The sequence below is a fragment of the Archocentrus centrarchus genome, chromosome 9, assembly GCF_007364275.1.
Source record: "Archocentrus centrarchus isolate MPI-CPG fArcCen1 chromosome 9, fArcCen1, whole genome shotgun sequence".
Lineage (NCBI taxonomy): Eukaryota > Metazoa > Chordata > Actinopteri > Cichliformes > Cichlidae > Archocentrus > Archocentrus centrarchus.
The window spans coordinates 16,637,464-16,661,682 of record NC_044354.1 but is presented as its reverse complement, the minus strand read 5'-3'; the positions used below and the strand labels follow the sequence as shown (position 1 = coordinate 16,661,682).

The following is a 24,219-nucleotide window of genomic DNA, read 5'->3' as shown; positions in this document are numbered from 1 at the left end:
GGGTGTTGAATATGGAGCTGCCAGGCAGGAGGAAAAGAGGTACATGGATGTAGTGAAAAAGGACATGCAGTGGGTTGGTGTAACAGAGGAGGATGCTGGGGATGCAATGAGATGGAGGCAGATGATCCGCTGTGGCGACCCCTAAAGGGAGGAGCTGAAAGAAGAAGGTTGGATTCAAAACGTACTCCACGTTGGCCATCCTTAATGCATGTAGTTCCACCTGTGCATTTTTTTTCTGCTGTGAATGAAAATGTTCTCCAAAACAAACGGACTAAAGCAGTCGGTTGTAGAAATGTTGGTGGTGACTTATAAAATCTAACAAAATAACATCACTCCAGAAAAACAAAAACGAACACACACAACAGCTCGGTGAAGGGAAAGACAAACCATTCCTGTTTTTAACACTTGACATCCATATGCACAACACAGTATTAAAAATGATATCACTTTGGATATGTAGTTTAAAAATAAATGTCGGTATAACTAACAAACTGTTTGATACGCTGACGTAGCTTCAGCCTACTGTATTGTTATTTATTTCTCCTTATCGTTCACTACTTTATATTAAAGTAGAAGTAATCGGTGAAGGATAAACATCCCTCCGGTAACCTTAAACACAGACACATCCCGCGGTCCTCGGCTCCATCTGTCCCGGGTACTGCTGATTCTTGGCTCTTTTCTGGTTGGGGTGGTCCTAATACATACGTATAGTCGCCTTGTCTAATCCTACAAAAAAAAAAATGCACAATTTTATGTAATGCTTAAGCCAAATTTAATATTATAAGTTCCACTTGTATATATAACACTTTTATAACCATGGTTTTATTTCAGTTTGTGCCAGCGTGGATAAATACGTTTTCCTACTTTACCCACGGTACACAGGCACGTCTGTGGGCACCTTCTTACCCAGAGTTTTAGTGTGACCTCTACTGCAGTTGAAAATACTTGGGAGCGGAGGCAGAATCCATTGATTTTTCTTGACAATGTAGCGCTGTCTGTAAGGATACGGTGACAAATTGAATGAGAATCCTCTTCTTTTTGTCCATAATAATCGCAGGAAGGGCTTATGTTCTCCTCGCCGCTTGATTTCCGAGTCGGGGAGCTCAGTGTTGCCGGGGTAGAGTTCGTTTTAGCTGCACTGCATCAACATGGTGAGTGTGACAGCGAGCATCTGAATGCAGCGCTCTCTCTTATTTATCCTACATCTTTGATAGGTCACCAGCTTCTAACAACGGCTTTCATGTGGATGTTTGCGGTGACTTTGCTGAAGCGTTTATGTTTTCGTACAGTTTGCTATTGTGAGTACAGTGTGATGTTAGCTTAGCTTGCTAGCCAAAGCAGGTGCTTGTGGCAGGTCAGTGTAGCTTGTAAGCTAAAACGATGATAGGCAGAGTAGTTATTGGAGCAGCATGTGACGGTTATTGTGTTATTAACACATACAGTGTTTGGAATTATTGTCATTAACTAGTTTTTTATATTGAACAAATTGGAAGGTAAGTCGTATATACCATGTATTAATCAATTAGCATACCATTAAGCTGACAGCAAGATACCATTGAGGTAGGATTAAATCTATTGCCCCAAAAACCTGCACTGTTTGTACATTTGTCATTACATCTATAGGTATGTAAGTCAAGAGAATAGGCATTGCTTCAACAACATCAGATAGTTTAAATCCCTCCCAAGCACGGTTAAGGTTTTATCCTAAGTCCTAACGCAGCTCACTGAAGTAGCAATAATCGGCAATATGATGGGACAGAAATCAATTATTTGGAGGAGCAGTGTCCATCATAAAAGTTCATTACCTGCTGAAAGCTAAAGGATTTATCCTTGCCTTCTTTAAGAAAGAAAGAAAGAAAAAGCCATAATCTAATATAATTTGTTGAAGATGAAAGCTGCATACTAAAACATAACCTGCTGGTACAGTTTGAATCTTCATTGGGTAGTATGGCTGACAGCTGCCTTAAAAACACAGAGTTGAGTCTGAAGTTCTTAAACCCAAGACTCAGTAAGTACAAACATACTCATTAAGCCCTATGACTATATTTGGTTAGTTGATAAGTTGTAATAACCTTCAGAGCACTTTAAAAGGTCGGTTCAAGGTTAAGATCTGAATTGAGTTTTACTCCCTCCCCACACCACCAATTTGACTTACAAAGAGACAACTTCCTGTCTCCCCATGGTGGTGCTTAATGATCACTGAGGGTAAACTTAATGGAAGTTGACTCACATGTGGAATATGGCAGACAGCAGGATAAAGCAATTAATTTGCGTTATGATTAAAATTTAATGCGATGACAAGATAACCTACCTTTTATATTGTTTTTGTAGTTTACAAATATATTGCAGTATATCATAGGTAATCCTGCAATGTATCAAGTATTGTGGATTTGCTGTGCCATTGCATTAATTATAGTAGGCATTGTAATATCATTGTATATTGTAAATTGTACAGTATATAGTAAATTATTCCATAGTTTCCACCCTTATTTATCACGTGTCTTACTACAGCATAACTGCTAGACTTGTTTTGATAAGCAACATATGACACATCTCTAACATATGGTCCGATGTTTGTATTATAAACTGTGTTCTTGGGTTTCTGGAACCCTCAGTAGCTGAACAGTTCACAGTTAGAGAACATTAAATACATCTAGAGTAGTAAATAGGCAAGATGAATTAAACTGGAGAAATGCTGGTCAGTACAGGGTTTCACTGCTTCAAAGTTAGTTTCATCTGTAAAATAGTAGTGAGGTTTTTGAGCTCATACAGATGTTGTTTATCACTGCAGTTCCCACTCCCCACCCCCTACAGATTTCATTTGGTTGTTCTGTGGAGGGGGTCAAGCGGACTGGGCAAGATAAGGGAGTCCATGCTGGCTCAATTTCCCCCAGGCCTGAGATCCTTGCAGGTCCCCCACAGAGTGTGGTCAGCATCTACCAAACTAAGACTGTGTACATTTGACCTATATAGCATGACCATTACTCAGATGAAAAAAAATGTCCCGAGTGAGCAGGGTTGTGTTTGGTCACGCGTCACATCTAAGTGAGAATAATTGCCAAATAAATGGCACCCACTCTCACCTATGTGGCTCCAGAAGAGGTATCGACTTTAGCTTTTGAAGCTTACCCCATACTGGGTGACACTAGGGATTCCCATGACCAATATAAAATCTAGGTCTAATGTATATGTCTGGTCATATCACTTTCCCTGTCAAGGTGTTATTCACTTCCTCCTTACACACCAAGTTCAGCCTGACATGGGTTTAACCATCACTCAGAGACAGGCCTGGACTGTACAAGGGGACTGGCCTGTTGTCATTTAGCCCAGCCCTGCTTAGTGATACATTTATTAATGTTATGTGTTGCTTTGGTCATTGTGATCAATATTTGTCATCCAAACTTGGAAGCAGATGCCCACTTACCACTTTCAATTAGCTGTAACCAAAAAATCATCAAATGGTATTTCTTTTAAAATACTTAAATAGTTGTGCACCATTGCTGCAATTGTGTTTGCGTGATTGGGACAGTTTACTTAAGGCTCAAATATAAAGATAAATAATTGATTATCAGTGTTGCCACAAAAACACTTTGACCAAAGTGAAATTAGCATGTTAAAACAATCTTTAAGGCTTTATGTAAATTTTAAGTAGATTCCAATTAGGGCAGGGAATTTTGTTTAGCCTAACATCAACTATAATTTTATAAGTGTATAAGTGTAATGTTTTGCAGTGTAATAAAATTTTTCATAATAAGAATCTTGTGAGGAATTTTAAGAGCAACTATTTAGATGACTTTTAATAGATTTGAGGCTCACAGTGTAACCCCCAAATATGAATTATTTATCATTCTTAATCTCTTATTGGCTAGTATCCTTCCAGCTATTAGTGTTTAGCAGTTCTTCAGCATGCTGTTTTTGTATTTAAGTGAAACTTATTTTAAATTTAGTTTGATCACATATTATGCAATTGATAACTAGAGGCCAATATAAGTATATAATACATTCTTTACATAATACATTTATTATACAGAAAAGCCATGGTTTTGTTAATCTGAATGATGCTCATTCCAGTGTTTTTGTCTGGCTCATCAATGCAGGAACACATTCAGATATTTATATGAATACATTTGTGGGGACTGAATAACAAAAATATTACACTAAATGATGAAATTTCACCATATATTGCAGGCCCCCAACCGGCCAGTTAACGCAAATATCTACTTATTCTAAAGCAAAAATAATAATATTAAAAACCATAGTGTGTTTATTGGCATTTTACCAAATGACATGTAGGTAAAATAGGTTACTGCACCATAAAAAAGTTAAACTGTCAAATAGTTAGCAGAGATAAACTCACTCAGCTGCAGCACCACACAGTTTACAGGTCCTTTTGATGTTACAGATAGTCACGTGACCTTTTTTGATGTGATTTTTTTAAAAGCTGACATAAAACTGCCAGCAAATGTTTGAACATGTAGATAAAATATATACATTTCAGGGTTCTAGCCAGAAAAAAATTTCAGCTTGGCATGTTTAGCAGGGGGTGGGGGTGGGGGGTACCATTAGCAAGCTAATGCTAATTAGTAATCGACACAATCCTTGTAGACGTGCAGTTACATTTCTCGAGAGGAGCACATGACGCTACGTCGTATGCTACAGAGTTTAGAGGGTATTTCTGCTTACATACGTAGGACTGATGTAGAACTCTTAATTCTTAGCCTTCCACTAACGGGTTTGCAGAAGTCACATAAAAAGCATACATAACAAAAACATTGGAATCCAGATGTTTTATCAATCTGATCAGCTGCTATAAGCACTTCCTACATTCAAATATCCGTCATCACATTGTCAGCATGACAAGGCCTCTCACAGCTCCCGGGAGTTTAAGTTTAATAGGAAGCCCGAAATTGTCCTTTTGAGCTCCCCTTTTCCTCTCCTTCCCACTCGATTTCCTGCTGGTCACCATTTTGCTTTCTGCAGCCCCACAAACTCAAGCATGAACAGGACCGTCTCGATATTGCGCGTGCACATTGTGAACGAAACTGGCCATGCCTGGTGGTAGATTGCAAATTGCTGTGGAATAATACTATAATGCAATGATCTAGCGAGAAAAAAAAAAATCTGAGTCTGGTATTGGTAACAGGGTGGAGTGTGTGGGGTGCGCGCCTGCTTGCTAATTGCAGTAATCGAAGAGTTCGGATAGCAAACTGCTGAAATTCTCAGCCCGGCACAAGATGACCTCAGCATGGCGCAGTGCCGGTCGATCAACTGCTGGCTAGAACCGTGTATTTGCTTTGTATTTTGTTATTTAGACATGCAGTTATAAAATCATCCATCCATCCAGCCATCCTCTTTCTTAACCACTTAGCTGATTTTGGGTCACAGGGCGGCTGGACCCTTTGCCAGCTTTATAGGTGCAGGATAGCGGGTACACCTTTAATAGGTCACCAGTCCAGTGCAGGGCATGGTAAAACCAAAGTGTGCACAGTTATATTTGCAGTTTGGAACATTTAATTCACACATTTTTGTTTCCTTGCAGCAGATATATTTTTAGCACTTTTTTCTAGATTTATAATATTAGTGTAAATGTAATTTGATGTGGACACACAAACACACAAAGCTGTTGGATTTCTTGCTGTAATTTTCAGATACTGAGTTTGATTCACTGGTCCAGATATTAGCTTGTTTTTATTAAAGGTATTTAACTGGAGATTAGTTTGCCTACTGGGTCCCTTTGGTCAAGTGTGTGCAGGCACAGATATCAATAGTTCCTACTGATTGCCAAAGAGAAGCCAACCCACTGATCTTACCTACAGTGAGAGGATAAAAGCGCAGCATGATGGGAATGATTCTGGCTCCTTAAGCCTAAGTGAATATTGATCCAAGTGTGCCAGGTTGCCATTAAGCTTCTTGCTGAATCTTTAGGTACCTCAAACAGCAAAGACTCATGGCCACACAGAAATTATGACAAATGGTGCAGAAAGGATAGCCATTATAGTGACATCACCCTTAAATTTAATCTAATTGCATTCTTTAGTGTTTACTATTGTATTCATTTCATTGTATACCTTATGTGGTAATTTGTTGTAACTAAAATTATAAGTCATGAAGTAGCAACTGATAATCCAACTTGAAAAGGGAATCTGTTTGGAGTTCCTGCTTGTTGCAATAAAAATATCAATATTTGTCACCAGTTTATTGATTATCTTATTGATTCCTCTTACAGTACAGTACCAGTCAAAAGTTCGGACACATCTTTTCATCCAGTGTTTTTCTTTTTTCTTTTTTTTCTGCATTGTAAAGTCATCTAGTCTATGAAGGAACACATAAGGAATCATGTAGTAAACTTAAAAGTGTTAAACAAACTAAAATATGTTTTAGATTTTGATTCTTCACAGCAGGCACCTTTTTGCTTTGATTACAGCTTTGCACACTCTTCTCTCAATCAGCTTAATGAGGTAATCACCTGAAATGGTTTTCCAACAGTCTTGAAGGTGCTCCCAGAGGTCCAAGAGGTCCAAGGGGAAGAGCTCTTGTTGTTGGCATGTTGGCTTCTTTGCAGCAATTCAACCGTAAAGTCGAGGTTCCTACAGTCTTCTCTGAACAGTTGATGTTGAGATGTGTGTGCTCGGGAGACAGACACCCTCTCTATTTTTAAGATTAGGCTTAAAACTTTCCTTTATGATAAAGCTTATAGTTAGGGCTGGATCAGGTGACCCTGAACCATCCCTTAGTTATGCTGCTATAGGCCTAGTCTGCTGGGGTGTTCACATAATGCACTGTTTCTTCTCATTCACCTTATTTACTTTGTTTATACTCCACTCTGCATTTAATCATTAATTGATATTAATCTCTGGCTCTCTTCCACAGCATGTCTTTCTCTCCCCTCAGCCTCAACCGGTCGCGGCAGATGACTGCCCCTCCCTGAGCCTGGTTCTGCTGGAGGTTTCTTCCTGTTAAAAGGGAGTTTTTCCTTTCCACTGTCGCCAAGTGCTTGCTCATAGGGGGTCGTTTTGACTGTTGGGTTTTCTCTGTATTATTGTAGGGTCTTTACCCACAATACAAAGCGCCTTGAGGCGACAGTTTGTTGTGATTTGGCGCTATATAAAATTGAATTGAATTGAATTGAATTGAAATGAATTGAATTGAATTGAATTGAACTTGAACTCTGTGAAGCAGAGAAGGTGGGCTTTTAATCTAGGGTGCTATTAACTTTCAGTTTCTGAGGCTGGTAACTCTGATTAACTTATCCTGTGTAGCATAGGTAACTCTTAGTCTTCCTTTCCTGAGGCGGTCCTGAGGCGAGCCAGTGTCATCATAACGTTTGATGGTCTTTGCAACTACTTTCAAAGTTCTTGAAATTTTTTGATTGACTGACCTTCATGTCTTAAAGTAATGATGGACTGTTGTTTTTCTTTACTTAATTGAGTAGTTCTTGCCATAATATGGATTAGAACATTAATCAAATAGGGCTCTTCACTGTATACTAACTCTACCTTTTCACAGCACAACTGATGATTTCAAACACATTAAGAATTCTGGTACTGTACATTTATGTATACATTTATATACATTCATAAGCCATTAAAAGTAAAACAGATGTGTACAACTGTGACTTCCATGTACTAAAAGTCATGCTCAAAACCAACCAAACAGCCTGTTCCAGCTCTCATAGGGCAAGAGGCAGGGTACACCCTGTACAGGTCACCAGCCTGTCATGGCTAACACAGAGAGACAGGCAACCATTCAATCACACAATGAGCAATTTAGAATCTCCAGTTAACCTAACCCCCGCTAAGGGCATGTCTTTGGACTGTGGGAGGAAACCAGTGTACCTGGGGAAAACCTCCAGGAAAACTCCACACTGAAAGGTCTCTGAATTGAACCTAGGACTTTCTTGCTATATATATATATATATATATATATATATATATATATATATATATATATATATATATAAACCTTTTTTTTTCTTCCGTAGGCCAGTAAAAATATATATGGGCTAGTAAACCTATGAGCCACTGACTTGTGGCTGTTGAGTTGGACGCTGAATTATTATTAACATTCATTTTTAACATTTACGCCATCAAAGCATCTGTTTTCTGCAGCAGGAAAAGTTGCATCAAACCACAGGACAAACCTGTTTTTCATCACGCTCCTTTAAAGGCTTACAGATACACATAATGGTTCATTCACTAGCACACTTAAACATGCAGACACACAAGTTGGAGCTTTGTAAAACAAGAAATACGGAAAAAGCAGGGCCCTGTTGAACTGCTAAATTCCCATATCAGACAAGAAGACTGGGGCGAAACATTGGGCTACTAAAGCTGCAGCAGTTGTTCTGCTCAGTTCGCAGATGCTGAAAGAAGAAGTGATGCAACACCATATCCCAACATGTCCCTGACCCAATTTTTGATAATGTGTTGATGCCGTCAATTTACTAATGAGCATGTATGTTTCGAAGAAAACACAAATTCTCAGTTTCAACATTTGAGTTGTTGCCTTCATGCTGCTTGCAAATAAAATAGGCTTTAAAAATTGTATTTGAAAATTGCTTTTTTTAATACTCTAGCCCCTGTATTCACCTAAGGCATTACAAGATTTGTCTTTAATTATGGCATAGATGAAAATCAGGCCACATTTTATGAATAATCAGTTCACTCTTCCTGGTAATTATAAAGAAAATTTTACAAGCTTTCTATCAACTAAAAATACCTAATATATAATTAAGAAAACAATGTATAACTGTAATAAATGTGAATGTTTCTGGGTTTTTTTCCCCACAATCTAGTAAATTTAATGAATACAGAATACTGAAAATCAAGCAGTACTGTGAAATGGTGCAACTCAATGACTTGCTCAATGTGGCCTAATACAACCAGAGTTGGAAAAGAGCCGCTACCTTTGTGATAAACACAGAGAATAATGTCACAAGGTTTTCAGTAACCATAAGATTTCTGTGTCAGCCATTACTATTCCATCACATCTACCCCTGCCTGCAATTTGTTGGTTTAACAATCAAGCAAGTGTTGAAGTAATGTTAACTATATTGCCAAAGAGGAGTCACATGAATCCAGGTGTCAGTGATATTAAAGCACTTAGACATGAATGTCAGAATGATAGTTTTAATTAATACTAAAAGACTGACAGTGCTTCTTTGGTTGCAAATTTCTGTTGGCTCTTTAAATTGTATATTTTTATATTATACACATTTAGTAGCTTTAGGTGTTTTTTTTGGCTTGTCTAAATAATACTGAAGCGAAGAACCCTTGGGTTATGTATGCTCAGCTCATTTTGTAACAGCTGTATGCCATGCATAATTATTTTTTAAATGTGATTTAAACCCAATCCTTTTTTCCACAGGGTGTGATCGGTGTGCAGCTTGTGGTTACCATGGTAATGGCCAGTGTAATTCAGAAAATCATACCTCATTATTCTTTGGCAAGATGGCTACTCTGCAGTGGCAGGTAATGTAGAGTCTCTTACATGCTGTTTCTTTAAATGCTGCAGTTCGCTCGCCTCCTGGGAAGTTTATTTCAAAAAGAGCCCCAAACAATAGGGCTGTCAGACTGTAGCGCATTCAGAAGCATTTTGATCAAAGACCAAAGGTCAGCAAAACATTGGGATGACCTGAAAGGACAGAAATAAAGGGCCTGCTTCATTTCCTCTAATTAGTGCCACATATGTTTTGAGGAAACTGCTTTTTGGAACATGTTTAATAATTAATCAGCTTCTTTTCAGGGCACTGCTGCAACATTTTCAAAAATGTTTGCCCTAAGTAGAGCGCTGGCATACCCCCTTTGGAATATTTTGTAATTATATTTTCCATAATAAATAAATAAATGTGCAAAGTAAAAAACAAGCGTTGCTCCTTTTATCCTTCTCCACCTCACATTAGTTCTCAAGATACTCTGACAAGAGAGTTTCTAAACAAAGTTATAGAGGGTCTTTGTCTTCAAAGGGATGCTCCTGAATTAGGTCTTATTTCAAGCTTAGTCCTTAAGGACAAATACTCCTTCTGTTGTAAAGCCTCTTATAAACGCATTTTAGATGTGTATTAGGATCGCTTATATAAAGTGAAGCTTTGAGATGTGTCTGTTTAGTGTGCGCTTTTGTGTTTGAAAGTTCATCATAAAGCTTAGAGCTGTTATAAATTGAGGCTTTGAGTCATGTTCATACTATCAAGACTTAATGTCACTGCTTAAAAGAACATTTTTGAAGAGTAATGAAGGCAATTTAAAGTTTTAACAGTAGATGAAACAGCTTTTATTCTTAAGAAAGGGAAATGGATGAACAATTGATTATATATTCCCCAGTCTTCTTACAGTACATGCTTTAACCCCAAGTTATTTGCCTATGCCTTTCATACTTATCAACTATCAATCACTAATCAACAAACACTGCTCAAAAAAAATTAAAGGAACACTTTTTAATCAGAGTGTAGCATCAAGTCAGTTAAACATCTGGGATATTGTTCTGGTCAGTTAAGTAGCAGAAGGGGGTTGTTAATCAGTTTCAGCTGCTTTGCTGTTAATGAAATTAACAACTGGTGCACCAGAGAGGCAACAATGAGACAACCCCTAAAACAGGAATTGTTTTGGTGGTTGTCCCTCCTCATCTTTTCTGACTGTTGTAGTTTTGCATTTGGCTAGGATCAGTGTCACTGCTGGCAGCATGAGGTGATATGTGGACCCTATAGAGGTTGGACAGGTTGGCACATCAATACCTGCCATTGCCTGAAGGTTTGCTATGTCTTCCAACACGGTCTCAAGAGTGTGGAGGAGATTCCAGGAGACAGGTAGTTACTCTAGGAGAGCTGGACAGGGCCGTAGAAGGTCCTTAACCCATCAGCAGGTCCGGTATCTGCTCCTTTGTGCAAGGAGGAACAGGATGAGCACTGCCAGAGCCCTACAAAATGACCTCTAGCAGACCACTGGTGTGCCTGCTGCATCATTTTTTCCCTTTGATTTTTTGGGTGTCTTTGAATTCAGCCCTCTGTAAGTTGATAATTTTAATTTCAATCAAATGATGTGGCATCCTTTCATTCATAACACAATACCCAGTCCATATCGGTATAGATATCCAGCACCCCATTGAGATCTGATGTGTTTTCGAAGTGTTCCTTTAATTTTTTTTGAGTAGTTTATGACATTTTGTGCTATATGTTTTAGCAAATGTGTAGTAGAGCACCAAATCATGCTTCAGTCAACCAGTTATTTTCCTGTGTCCATGCTTTAAAAGATCTGCTTTGTTGTATCTTTTTTTTTTTTCTTAATGTCTGCTACTCTGGGTGCAAATTCATATGACCATTCTTTTCTTTGTTCGCAGTTTGCGGTGGTATCAGCACCCTACGGAAGATGAGTTGAGGAGCTTAGCTGGGAAACAAAAAGGACAGAAAAGGAAAGACAGGTAGGTTAGAAGGAAGGGTGGGAATGAAAGCTATTGTTTGGTAGCTTGGAATGGCAGTGGCAAAGAGGAGGTACAAAAAAGCCCCACTTTCATCAAAGAGGAAAAAGATAAGAAGCAGACGGAGAACACCGGCTTGTTGACCAAATGATGTGTTTATGTGGTTCATTTATGGCGTGTTTGAATTTTCATTGGTGGTCCTGTCTCATGAATATGAGGAAAGTTGTACTTTGGGGGGGGGGTCAGCAGTTACTATTTTAGGGGATTACAGTTTAAAAGGATTGGATAAACTCTGAAATCAGCTTTCTAAATAGCATCATAGATTTAAAGTGGTCAGATGTCATGCTTTGAGACTGGAAGTGTCAAGTTTTTCTTGGAGACTGCTTTGCAATAAAAAAAAATGCTATTCAGTTTTTAGGGCAGCAGGTGGAAGTTGGACCATATGTTGAACACGCGTTCTCCTTTTAAATGTGAATTTAAAGTCACCAGTGACGGTTAATCCTTACTGTCCCAAATGGTGTCCAGCTTCCCAACTTAAGGCAGTTTTTGTGGCACAGTCCTTTCTCTGACCCTGTATGAGGCAGGTCAAGGCTATCTATCACCACATGCTCAGTAATCTCTCGAAGAAAAAGATGGACCACTGTCCTTTTGCCATCTCGTGCTATGCAGCTCAATTCTCTTTGTCAAGCGTCTGACTCCCTCAGTCAGGGGTGTAGCTGAGCCCCTTTTTTTCCTGTCAGGTGCCTCAGAGATGAAATCTGTCCAGAGCATGTTTGGTCTTAGAGACTTAGAGTCGTATTGTTCTGCCTAAAATCCAAAAAGCAAGGAGGCCTGCCAGACAGTACTAAAGAACAGCTCTCCATTCACTTGTTATTAGCGATTTAGAGGTGCCTATATGTGGCCACACTTGGTGAGGGTCATGTTGGTAATACAATTTCGATGTCACAAGTAAGGCTTTTACCTTTTGTGAATTTACTTTTTTTCCTAACTGAGTTCAGACCACATTTTTTTTTAAGTCTGCTAAAATGCTTTTTTTTTTTTCTTTTCTTACTTAAGTTGTTGTTCGGTCATTCCTTTTCTAGGAAGTACAATGGTCACATAGACAGTAAGCCCCTAACAGTCCCCAAGGACATAGACTTACAGCTGGAGACGAAATGCATCACAGAAGTCGACACATTAGGTAAAAATCTAAGAGCACATACAGCATGTTTAATGAGGAGTTTAATCTTGATTGTTCATTCTTACAGTCTGTACATACTGTGTAATTTAGTATATTTTATAAGTGAAAGTGCTGATTTAATTATATGTTTTATGTCTCCAGCATTGCACTACTTCCCAGAATTCCAGTGGCTTGTGGATTTCACAGTAGCGGCAACTGTGGTTTATCTGATAACAGAACTCTACTACAGTGTGGCTCAGCCCTCAGGAGAGATGAACATCAGTGTGGTCTGGTGCCTACTAGTACTCGCCTTTGTCATGTATCCTTGCATCAGTCAGTCTTTATATTTTATTAAACCTTTTTTTCTGTGTTGTTGCGTAAACTAGTGGGTATATTGGTAACACTGGGTACAGTGTGTTGTACAGCTGTTGGTAAGCAGAAACCATCTGAGGTTTCTGCTGAAATTAAGATTTTTTTTTTAAAGCACATTATTATAAGATTACAAAATTATAAAATTCAACATAAGAAAAATAGTTATTCACTCACACATTTAATTTTTTTTTTTAACTATGTATTGATAGCCTTATAGCATAAATAAATCTACAGTGTTGGCAAATAGGGTTAGGCAGATATATTAATTTGGCCAAAATATGACTTAAGATGCCAGCACAGCAGCTGCTACTCACCATGCTCTATTTTTAAGTGTTTTGCAGTTGCTGGTGTCAACATGTTTACACTCATCTACCTTTTCACATACACTATCTTGCATTTACTTGCATTTTTATCAAATGTGGTAACGCAATTCAAAATTTTCTTCCCTGTTGACCATGACCTTAGACCACAGTGTAAATGTACAAGAACATTATAAGAGATCTGTTAGAAAGGTGCCTGCTCAGTATTACAGGTGTGCTATCTTGAGTAAAAACCATATAGAAGCAGACAGTCTTTTTAGTTTCTTCTTCTTTTACATGACTTCTGGCAGTGTTTTACTTCCTCCAGGCAGTTAAAAACAGCAAGTGTATGTTTTTTAAGTTGGTCTGATGTATGCGTTTGTTTGAATGTAGATTGGGGAGCTCAGACCACAAGTGGTTGCTCAGACAGACGAAGTATGTGGAGATAAATTCTAACGCCAGATGTTATCTGAGGCATGCCGGGTGCGAACAGAGCGATAGGTTAACATGGCTTAGTCTATACGAGAGATCCAATGACTATGTAAATGCAACAGAGGAGACTAATGGCAATAAAATGAGAGGTAAAGATTCTCCTGGTTTGACTTCCCATTGCCTTTATCATCCTCCTGCTATTTTGCAGTGCTGAATAATATACATTATCCTTGCCACCGACCAAAGGGATCAATCTTTCTAGTTCTCCAGGTCAGACTTGGCTCACTGCAGTCAGATGGTGTGTCATTTCCTGCCTGTGCTGGAGATTGGAGGCCCAATTTTCACAGCCCAACAGACTCATACGCTTGGGGGAAAAGACAGAGTGGGAAACTGATGAAAGCTGAAGATGAGGGAAAATGTGTTAATGGGACACTTGATTTCAGTTTTCCCAATTCAACCCTGATGACATATTTAAATACTCTTTCAGACACTCCTTTTCATTAATCTGACAGTATCCACACATGTCAGCTTCATGTCTAAATGAGGTCATTTTTATGTAAAGGTCTGGCAGCAATCTTACTAGGATGGACCTAGGGAAATTTACATATCGCTTTTAAACACAGGGTTAAACTGCATGCATTCAGTTTTACAGGAAGGCTCGTGATTACGATTTCTGCTGTCCTTGTGAGTTGCTCATCTGACACAGTAAAACACAACTTTCAGTTGTCTCCAATATCACAGAATGCCTTTCGTGTGTGTTGAGATCTTAAAATTCTTGTCTTGGATGTCAGCTGCACTGCTCTGTTAACCTTTTTTTCTGAAAATACTGGAAGTACTGGAATTCTGCAAGTACATGCATTTAATGGTATTTACCTTTTCATTTTTTTTTCTTTTACTAAAATCTAAAGTCGTACCTCGATATCCTCCCTTCTTACCCCAATGTTGACAAGCCAGCTTTGATTTTAAAGCACTACGTCATGGCTCAAACTTTCTTCCTCTCAGAGCCTCATGCTAACTGTTATCTAGTGAGTATTGTACAAAAGCTAAATGAAGGTTAGAGGGAGAAAAATCTACTCATTTGAATAATATTCTTGGTTTGGAGTGAAAGGGAATGAATGCCATACTGTCACCTTAAATGCTGCAAAATCTGAGAATTCCTTCATCTCTGTGAAAACCAGAGAATAGTCACTGCAAAATATTGTACCACAGATTCACATTCCACACATACCAAGTAGCAGGGTTTGTGTGACTTCTGTAAATAGGAAAAAGAGTTTTTATGGTGAATAGCCATATCAGCCTTGTTTTATTTTTTTTATATTTTTTTGTCCTGGTCATTGCACACTGCTATGTATTTCTTTTGAATTTGCAAAAAGCAAAAGGTTAAAGCAAGTAGTTTGGATTTGCTATTTATCTTTATGTTAGATGTTTTTCCTTAACTGCGTACTGTACAGTAAGACACTTTTCTCTCTGACTGCCCATTACTTCAAGCTGGAAGAAGGAGGCGAGCGCTCACTCTGCATCACTTTTGCTTTCTTCTTTTTTGTTAAAGCCATGGCCATTCTCATTGTCACTGAAAACTACTTGGAGTTTGGTCTGGAGACAGGTCAGTTCTTCACCACTCTTTTCTTATAAGTGACCTTGATGGTAACAATAAAATATTACTCACCGCTGGACATTTCTTCATTTCTAGGTTTTGCTAACTTTTCCGACAGTGCTCAACAGTTTCTGGAGCACCAAGGCCTAGACTCCCAGTAAGTGTAACATCAGTATTGTCTTTTTTTAAATTTTTCTTTCCTCTGCTGTCATAAAATCTTTATGTCTTGTGAAACTACAGTTACATTTTACTTTTCACAGGGGTCCCATATCTAAACTTACCTTTAAGTTGATCCTGGCCCTGCTTTGCTCTCTGATTGGAGCATTTCTGACCTTCCCTGGTCTACGGTTGGCCCAGATGCACCTAGATGCACTCAACCTAACTACAACCAAATTTACACAGTGAGTCCTCTGCGTCTGTGCTTTATAGCACATCAGTAGCCCCACCCCCCCACCCCCCAATAAGTGTTCAGCATAAAATAAACAGAAGTAATACTTCTACTCTTAAAATGTCAAATATTTCCTTTTTAAAACTAGAAATGCAAAGAGCAAAGTCTGTTTTGCAGTCTAAACAAAGTGATTCAGGTACGCACTATGGTCCACTGCACTAGGATTTATGAATTTTTGCTTTTCAGTTTTGATACAACCTTGCTGACAGACAAATTACAATTAAAAATATGCCTCTATGCTCTCACCTGGCAGAATAATTGTGCTATTTTTAAGCTGTGTGTTCTTTAAAAACAAAAAAAGGATAGATGTACTGCACTGAAAATTCTGTACCCAAAGTACAAACCTAAAAAAAAGTGAGTACACCAGAGGCTGCTGGAACAATGTGGTTTACAGTTAAAGGCATTTGCATGAATATGGTTAGAAGAGAACCTGCTGTTACCACAACTTTCTCAGGTTTGACCTTGTTTTGTTTGCCTATTGCCTATCCTTGCATTAAGTTGGGACACGTTGCAAGAGCATCTGTAGGCCCTGAGCTACTCGGTGCACTACTCACAGATGATCCTGAACAAATGTTGGAGCAGAAGTTGCATTCAGTTTTTCTGATTTCCTAGTATTATTTGCAAGATTAAACTGCTCCATATTGGCAGCCCATTCTTTGGCCAGTTTGTTTAGCCCATTGTGTTCATCGTGGACCTTGCAAGGACAACTAGTGTCTGCATAGTGCAAAATCCCTCCAGTAAAGAACAGATAAAATTGGCCTGTAAATAATGGCAGAACATCTCTCCACAGACCTTCAAAATATTGTAATAAATGAAAGAATAAAGTCTTCAGGTGTAGTTACTCTTTTTGCCTTGAGGTTGTGAGACAGTGTTTTGATTTAGTCTGTTGTGTATTTGTTATATTAGGCCTATTTCATATAGTATGCGCACACAAAAACAGTGCTTAACCATCAAACTCTCCTATCTTGGACTATCAAGAGTGCAGCCCAGTAAGACTTGTGTCCTACTATTCAAAGTGTGTCAAATTTAAGAGAGCGCCCTGCAAGTCAGATGAAGGCTTCCTCAGTTGAGGCAGATTTCTATTTCAGAACTCACTGGGTGGGATGCCTCTGACCATGATAGGGGGTACAGAGCAGGGAGCACATCGCATTCAGATAATCCACTTTGGCATAGCAGACTCCCCAAAATGGCTTCCTCTTCCATTCCCCCACTTAAGTGTCATAAGCTTACATCCTCAGACCCTGTCACTAGCAGGGATTATCTCCAGGCCCTTCATAATGTGTGTCTTGGTTATCTTCTCACTTCTCTCAGGGAAAGTTGCATTGATAGTGTGGACTTTATATTTCACTGCTTTAACTTAACATTTAAAAAGTGAGCATTTCATTGATGTGTTCAGTTTTCTATAATGCATGAATTTATAGATGATTCTAAGGAAAAGTTGGAGCAGGAGTTTGCTTGTTTATTATTATCATCGTGGGTATTGTGTTTATTTTGATTTCTGTAGGACTCTGCTTCATATCAACTTCCTGTCCCCTCTCATCATGGTCCTGCTGTGGGTGAAGCCCATTACCAAGGACTACATAATGAACCCCACTCTGGGGAAGGAGAGTGTGCCTTTGTACGTAAAGACGGTGATCTGGGACACATCATGTAGTAACATTTTTCCTATTCAGAAATATAGTTCAAGCTTTGTGTTGTAACTCGATGAATTTGAGTTGTTTCCTACTAAAACATCAAGTACTTTTGTAATTAGGATGATTTGAACATCATCATAGTTCAAAGTTGACTTTAAACAAATGTAGTCATACCTGAAAGTAGGCTCTTTATTCCATCTTCTCTTTGTTTATTCTGACATTGCACATTTCAGTTTGAATTCTGTCACATCTCTTTTTTCTGCTGCTGACAGTCACTCAAACCTGATTAAGTCCTGTTTCATGTTACAGTGCCTCCTTTTCACCTTTTTTATCCTTCAGTTTTACCCTCTCTTCTCTTTTTGAGTTATTACTTTTTTGCTCTTATAGTCTTCCCTTTCTGCCTGTCTTTCTGCCTACCATCGTAATGACACAGCCGATAAATGATATGTTGAGTTTGTGTGCCATCCCTCCTCCTCTCACTCCTGTTTTTCTTACTGTCAGGATGACTGAGCAGACGTATGATACTTTGCGGTTATGGGCGATCGTACTGATGTGTATGCTCCGGCTTGCCATGATGAGACATCACTTGCAGGCTTACCTCAACCTGGCCCAGAAGGGTGTGGACCAGATGAAGAAGGAGGCGGGACGGATAAATACTGTGGACCTGCAGAAGATGGTGGGTAATGTTTTTTTTTTTTTTCATGATGTTTAATATTGTTTATGTTTAATTGACACACTGTTTTTATATGTAAGTATATGTAACTATTACTTTGAACCTTTGAGCCATCCTGCAGCAACTATGTCACTATTTATGGAGGAATTTCTGTTTCAAATCTATGATGTTCTGGCTGGACTCTGAATTAGTCAGTGTGAATATCTGTGTATGTAGCAGATTTACATCAGACGGCAGCAGATTTTCACCAATTTATTAGTTATCGCAAACAGATTGCATCTAATTGCAAACTTGATCTCGTTCATTTGCAAACTGACTGACTCGGTCTAATCGGTAACTCGGTCTAAAAGCTGGCTGCCTACCTGTGATGTATTTTGAAATTGGGTGCTTGTCAGATCAGCTGTGATTTCTTCTATAGTGACTGATAGTTCAGTCTATTGCAGGCAAGCCTCTTAAATGTTAACGTACATCCGCCTAAATTATAAAATATGTCACTACAAATACGGATGGCTGTCAAGAACAAAACTGTAGAGATTCTTTTTTTTTTTTCATTTAGTCAGATTATGGTCTACAACAGACAGAAAAACAGTGATTAATTGTGACTGTGTACCATCAATATCTAATATATTTATTTATACTGGAGTGCAGAACATGTTTTATTGCTAAAGTTCATTGATCCATCATTATCTTGTGTAAATGCCAATGTTCCATAATAAATGCCATTATTATTATTAAGATTTGTGTTACAGTGTGTCCCTGCCCTACATGAAATGACTGTTTCAGAGAAACAAAAGCTGCTACAAGAGTTTAGTTTTCAACATTTGGCAAGATATTTGAACATTTTGTGTAAAAAGCCTATTATAATGGTACGTTTCTTCCCTAATTGTCACCTAGGTTGCGCGTGTTTTTTACTACTTGTGTGTAATCGCACTACAATATGTGGCACCCCTGGTGATGTTGCTACATACAACTTTGCTGCTAAAAACCTTAGGTGAGTCATTCACTGCTCAGTGATATGTTTTTTTCCAGTTCAGAAAATCACATTTTGCTCCTAGTTCAGTTTACACCCCCATCCCACCCTCTCCTTCTTGTATACTTATTACAGGTGGTCACTCCTGGTGGGTCTATCACGAAGAGGACCTACCTTGCACCCATGAAATGAACTCTGACTCTATGATGGGGGCAGCTCCAACACCAGCTACAGTGGTAGAAACAGGAGCCCGAGCATCAGTAGCCCAGCTCTCAGTTGCCCTGGGTGGCCTGCGGACTGTTTTCAGCCCCTTACTTTTCCGGGGCCTCTTCTCCTTCTTCACTTGGTGGATTGCTGCCTGCCTTTTCTCCACCTCCCTCTTTGGCCTCTTCTACCATCAATATCTCATGGCGGCATAGCATCACCGGGCCACCAGTGGCACCTGGACCCCCACAGTGCGACAAATGCATTCAGCCTGATCAAAAAAGGACAGAGTGGGGCAAACGGAGGCCTGCTTACAACTCAGCTCTACATCTCCCCCTTCCTTTCCTCCTTCTTTCTGACTACCGTACAATAACTTATCATATCCTCAGAGCTCCTGGTTCAACTTCCAGTGCTTCCTCCACAGACCGCGAACTCTTACATTGTTTTTACTTCTACGACCACAACTTTTTTTATCTGGTCAGGAAGGTTTATAAACCTTAATAAGAGACTGTATGAGTAATCAGTATTGGCAGTGTGTTGGAATAGTTGTAAAAAAAAAAGAAAGAAATAATAATAGAATTAATTATTACTAGGTGAAAAGTGGTGTGGCAGTCCTGCTCAGTTACACCGTTTTTATGTCAGAGTAAGAAGAATTGAATCTATGGTTCACAACAGAGCACATGCAATGAGTTTAATTCATCAGCATATTGAGATTCATGACATCTTCTACTTAGAAAACAATCAATGCGGCTTCTTTACAGCTTCATGCACGTGAGGGAGAGTCTGGCGTCGCACTGTTGTCCTCTTATTTAAATACATTCTGTTCCGAGTAACTCTCCATAGAGTGGGTACACGCTGTTAGGGGCTTGGACGTTAAGAGTCTTGCAGCCGTATTCCGGGTCACGTGTGCTGATGCAGGTTAAAGAAGCTGCATTTAAATCAAAGGATGTCACTGAATCCAGAGATTTAATTAAGCCTAACATCACCTCAGCTGTTTATGTGTGTCTGTATGCACATGTGTGTGTGTTTTAAATTTTGGGAAAATGATGACTGCCACACTTAGGCCCATATTTGTCTCTTGATCAAAACTTTAACATATTTAAAAAATAATAATATAATTTGTTTGTTTGTTTTTTCATGTAATGTCTGAAAGAAGAGTCTTACTATTTGTTGCTGACTAGTGAGTGACTGTAGAGGAGGGAGGGGCAGCCTGGGATATTCCCAGAACAGCTGCTTGGGAAGCGCTATAGTGTAACCAGGGTTGTAGAGTTCGTAATAAGAGCCGTATTTGCAGAGCAACAAGAAGCAATGTTCAACTGAAGGGGTGACATCTCACTGACTTGAAGTTTTTTTTTATTTTTTAAATGTCCAAATGAACTGGCACAGAGGACAGACTCGTGTTTTTAAAAGAAAGGTGTCGTTTTGATATCACACTTGCATTGTAACCTTCCTGGTTTTAACTGAGCCATTTTTAGATGCGGCAGATGCAAAGATGATTCAAAGGGAGGACAGCATGTAGGACTCGGTCAAGGTGCGCGCTTGTGTCCACGTGTCTGCGTGTGCATTATAGGATCTCTGCTGTTAGATGTAACATGAAAGGGCATTGTGATTAAGAGATGATCAAGAGCAACTGTTGATAAGCTACTGCCTTTATGTTCTGCTTATTCTTTGTCTTTTTTTTTTTTAAACTTTTATCCATTCATTGCGTTTAACCTCATGAGAACAATCTCTGATTTTTATTCTTGTTTTTTTCCTCTGACAGATCAAATGGGTTTGTAAAAGTTTTGATTTCAAAAATTGTGCCAAGTGAGTCTGACCCTGAGCACCACCCCTCCTCCTCTAAATCACTAGTTCTGGTTTGCATAAGGATATAAAGTATTCACTGTGTGTTTGTATACTGTAATTCTCTCTGGGGTGGACGATAAACATACGCACAAGCAGTCATTGTGCTGATGACACACTGGCCAATGCGATTGCCCAGTTTATTCAGGAATGTTGGGTACGTGGTGCCAGATTAATTGCACAGTGCTGTGGCTCTCTGGCATGTCATTTCATTTTGCATTTAATATATACGATAGAGCTGTAATTTATAAGTTCCAGCTCAGTTTTGTACAGAACACCATATCAACATTTCTAAGCTCCTGATGTCAAAAGTCGTAGCTTTAGTTTGTGTCTGTTTTTAAAGGATGGAGAATATGCACATAATGAATGTATCAATCCTGCCTAATTTCTAGATTTTTTAAAAATGATTTGTTTGGTGATTTACGATCCCTCACTCCTTGTACTTCGTGAACTCCTGTCTAATCTATATGTTAAATCTGCCTCTCAAACAAAATGTAACTTGTCCTAATGACCATTTTAATTGATTATCTTTGGGGGGGTTTTTGTATTTATTACACATATTGAGGCCTGTAAACATTTCTCATTTTAATAGCAAACCCTTTATTTTGTTGTTTGAGTGCATGATGGCTAAAATCAGTTTTGAACCTTTGTTTGACGGTGTGGTCCTGGTTGGTTGCGAAAGAGCCGGGGTACTTTCAGAATTTGTTGGCCTTATCGGGCATCATTTCTTCCGTTTGTTACCATTGAAAGTGTTTATTATTCTTTGCTGGGTTCACGAAGTAAATTAAACACACTGTTGTTCTGTCATGTATTTATTTCTGGTTTAGATTTTTGTCTTAAATAAATTATGTTCTTTGTCCTTTTTAATGTCTTTGTAGTTTTCCAGCCCAGTGGCTTCATACACAACCTCAGCAGTAACACAACAGGAAGGCAGGTTAATTATGAAAGCTCAAGATGCAGTTGACCTTTTAAGGACAACCTTACAGGTCAGAGCAAGCACCTGTAAGGTAAAAGAAGACTTTGTGCTTTTTCTTTTTTTCCCCTACTTTCCTGGTCATCCCACCTACTGAAACTTGTTTCCAGATGGCCAAAGATGGAAACACATTTTTTACTCATTTTTGTCCTTAGACCTGTTACGTTCTGGTGATATCCCATACAGTAGAAGACAAACACACTCAACAACGACTCTTAAAATTGTCCGGTCACTGATTCAGACTGCACTTGTGTGGACTCTCTTCTTTGAAACAATGCCAGCAAGAATCCTAGAAAGAAGTGTTTGATTGTGTGTTTCACTCCTGGTTCGCACAGGCAAATTTTTTTATTTATTTTTTTTTAGATTGATAAAGTTTGGTTTCTGGTAAACTGCTAAATTAATAAAGTGCTGATGTTTTTATATGTCTTGTTTTTTTTTACTGCAGAGCTGTTTTTGTGGTGTGGCCTTCATGGTTGCATGTGCTTCAGAAATATTACATGCCTGGTTAAATGCACATGTGGTACCCCAAGTTTTTTGTTTTTTTTTTAAAGAGAAAAAAATACAGATGTCCATTTCTAAAGCATCACTGCTTCATCTGCACTTGAAGACTGTAAACACATAAGGTCCTCTGTCCAACTCAGTGCTGCAATTGCTTTGGAATTAAAAGCCTTTCTCCGTATTTACAATGTCTCATTTTTGGATCTTCAAGGTCTTAAGCAAGATTAAGATACTTCTTTTCCCTAGCTTAAATGGGTTATGTATGATAGTGTTTACTCGTACTGTAATTGTGTTTCTGCAGCTCTCTACTTATAAAATATGTCCTTGTGCAAGCAGGCATTGATTAAGGCAGTCACCGGCCACTGATTTGCTTCCTTAGTTTGAGGGCTCCATTCTTGTGGGAATCGTTATCGGAGTAGATAGAGGGATGAAATGACAAACGTTCCCAAACTCTCTTTTCTCTGGGAACAACATCAGGCCAGTTAATACAGGCCTTGAGTACCATTGTCCACATGAGCGGGAAAACTGGGCCATTGCATTCATTCATAGGTAGACAGATCAATAAGACAGCTTCCAAAACAAACCAGTGGAGAGGTTCCTTTATTCCTCTTGAGTGGGTCCTTTTCACAGAGGTCCCTTCTCCATAGAGCGGCATGTAGCTCCGATTCAGGAAGGGGAGCAGAGACCCCCTACACCCCTCCGTCCCTAACACAGCCAGAAGAACTGCGAAGCTTCTGAAGGGGTGAAGCTATAATAGTGAGCTTTCTGTCCAGCACAGATGGGTGAACCCATCCTCACACTGATTGTGAGAAGCAGCAGCCATACTTACATGATTGACCTGACCTTGTGCCATGAATGGCCTAAAAGAGAGCACTCCACATTTCTTGAACTCTCCTGACCTATTTTTACTTCTTTCTTTTTCTTTTTTTTGAACCTTCTTTATAGTGATACCGCCAAATCTCAAGCAAGATAAGAAAAACAGAGGTTCCCTGCAGAACTGAATGCTGATTACAGATTGATTGACTGAGATCGGCATGTAATAATCATCTTAAATGCAATTATTATCTCTTTATTAGCATGACAACCGCTAGAAAGACAACAAAAGAAAGACATGTACCCGCTTGCAAAGATCTGACATTTCAGGGAAAAGGTGTGTGTGTGTGTGTGTGTGTGTGTGTGTGTGTGTGTGTGTGTGTGTGTGTGTGGTGGTGGTGGTGGTGGGGGGGGGGGGGGGGGGGGCATTCTTAGAAACTCATTTAGCATAAAAACAAAATTTTCCTAAAATTTCACAAAGTCACATGTTTTTATAAGAGACTCTTAAAAACCACATAATGATTCAAAGAATTTTATTGAAAGAACAGTTCATTGAAAAGCAGTGAACCAGTCACAGTTTATTCAAAAAGCTTTCTGTGAGTTACAGAAATCAAGACAGACTAAAATTACACTGGATAAAACAGAAGAGAGGGAGATTTGAGGCAACTTATGTACACCAGGGGATTTTTGCTTGAATAATTTCAGGAAATCATAAAGTACAACATCCAGAATTTTTATTCTCTGTATCACTGACAAGGTGAATAATATAATACACAGAAACTCAACATGCAGGCAACATGTAAGATGTAACACTGGATAACTTTGTGCGCGTTTTTTTTTTTTTTTTTTTTTTCCACTGATGCACACACTGATTGTCATCATTGTTCACATCTGCACAC

The 24,219-nt window shown here is 38.9% G+C and overlaps 1 protein-coding gene across 1 annotated transcript; it reads left to right on the top strand.

Moving 5' to 3' along the window:
- Positions 1-924: 924 nt before the first annotated feature.
- tmem161b (transmembrane protein 161B) lies at positions 925-21,903 on the top strand. The gene is made up of 12 exons (XM_030738048.1): positions 925-1,151; positions 9,367-9,470; positions 11,332-11,412; positions 12,492-12,589; positions 12,731-12,887; positions 15,123-15,274; positions 15,362-15,422; positions 15,526-15,666; positions 17,218-17,331; positions 17,849-18,023; positions 18,915-19,011; positions 19,126-21,903. Exons 1-12 carry the CDS (start codon positions 1,149-1,151, stop codon positions 19,407-19,409), a joined length of 1,467 nt encoding a protein of 488 aa, XP_030593908.1. The 5' UTR covers positions 925-1,148; the 3' UTR covers positions 19,410-21,903.
- The last annotated feature ends 2,316 nt before the right edge of the window (positions 21,904-24,219 follow it).

Excerpts from the sequence above, each read along its gene's own strand:
- tmem161b (XM_030738048.1), top strand. Across the intron at positions 11,413-12,491 it reads GGACAGAAAAGGAAAGACAG|GAAGTACAATGGTCACATAG; the intron begins GTAGGTTAGAAG and ends TTCCTTTTCTAG. Across the intron at positions 12,888-15,122 it reads CTAGTACTCGCCTTTGTCAT|TAAGACACTTTTCTCTCTGA; the intron begins GTATCCTTGCAT and ends CGTACTGTACAG.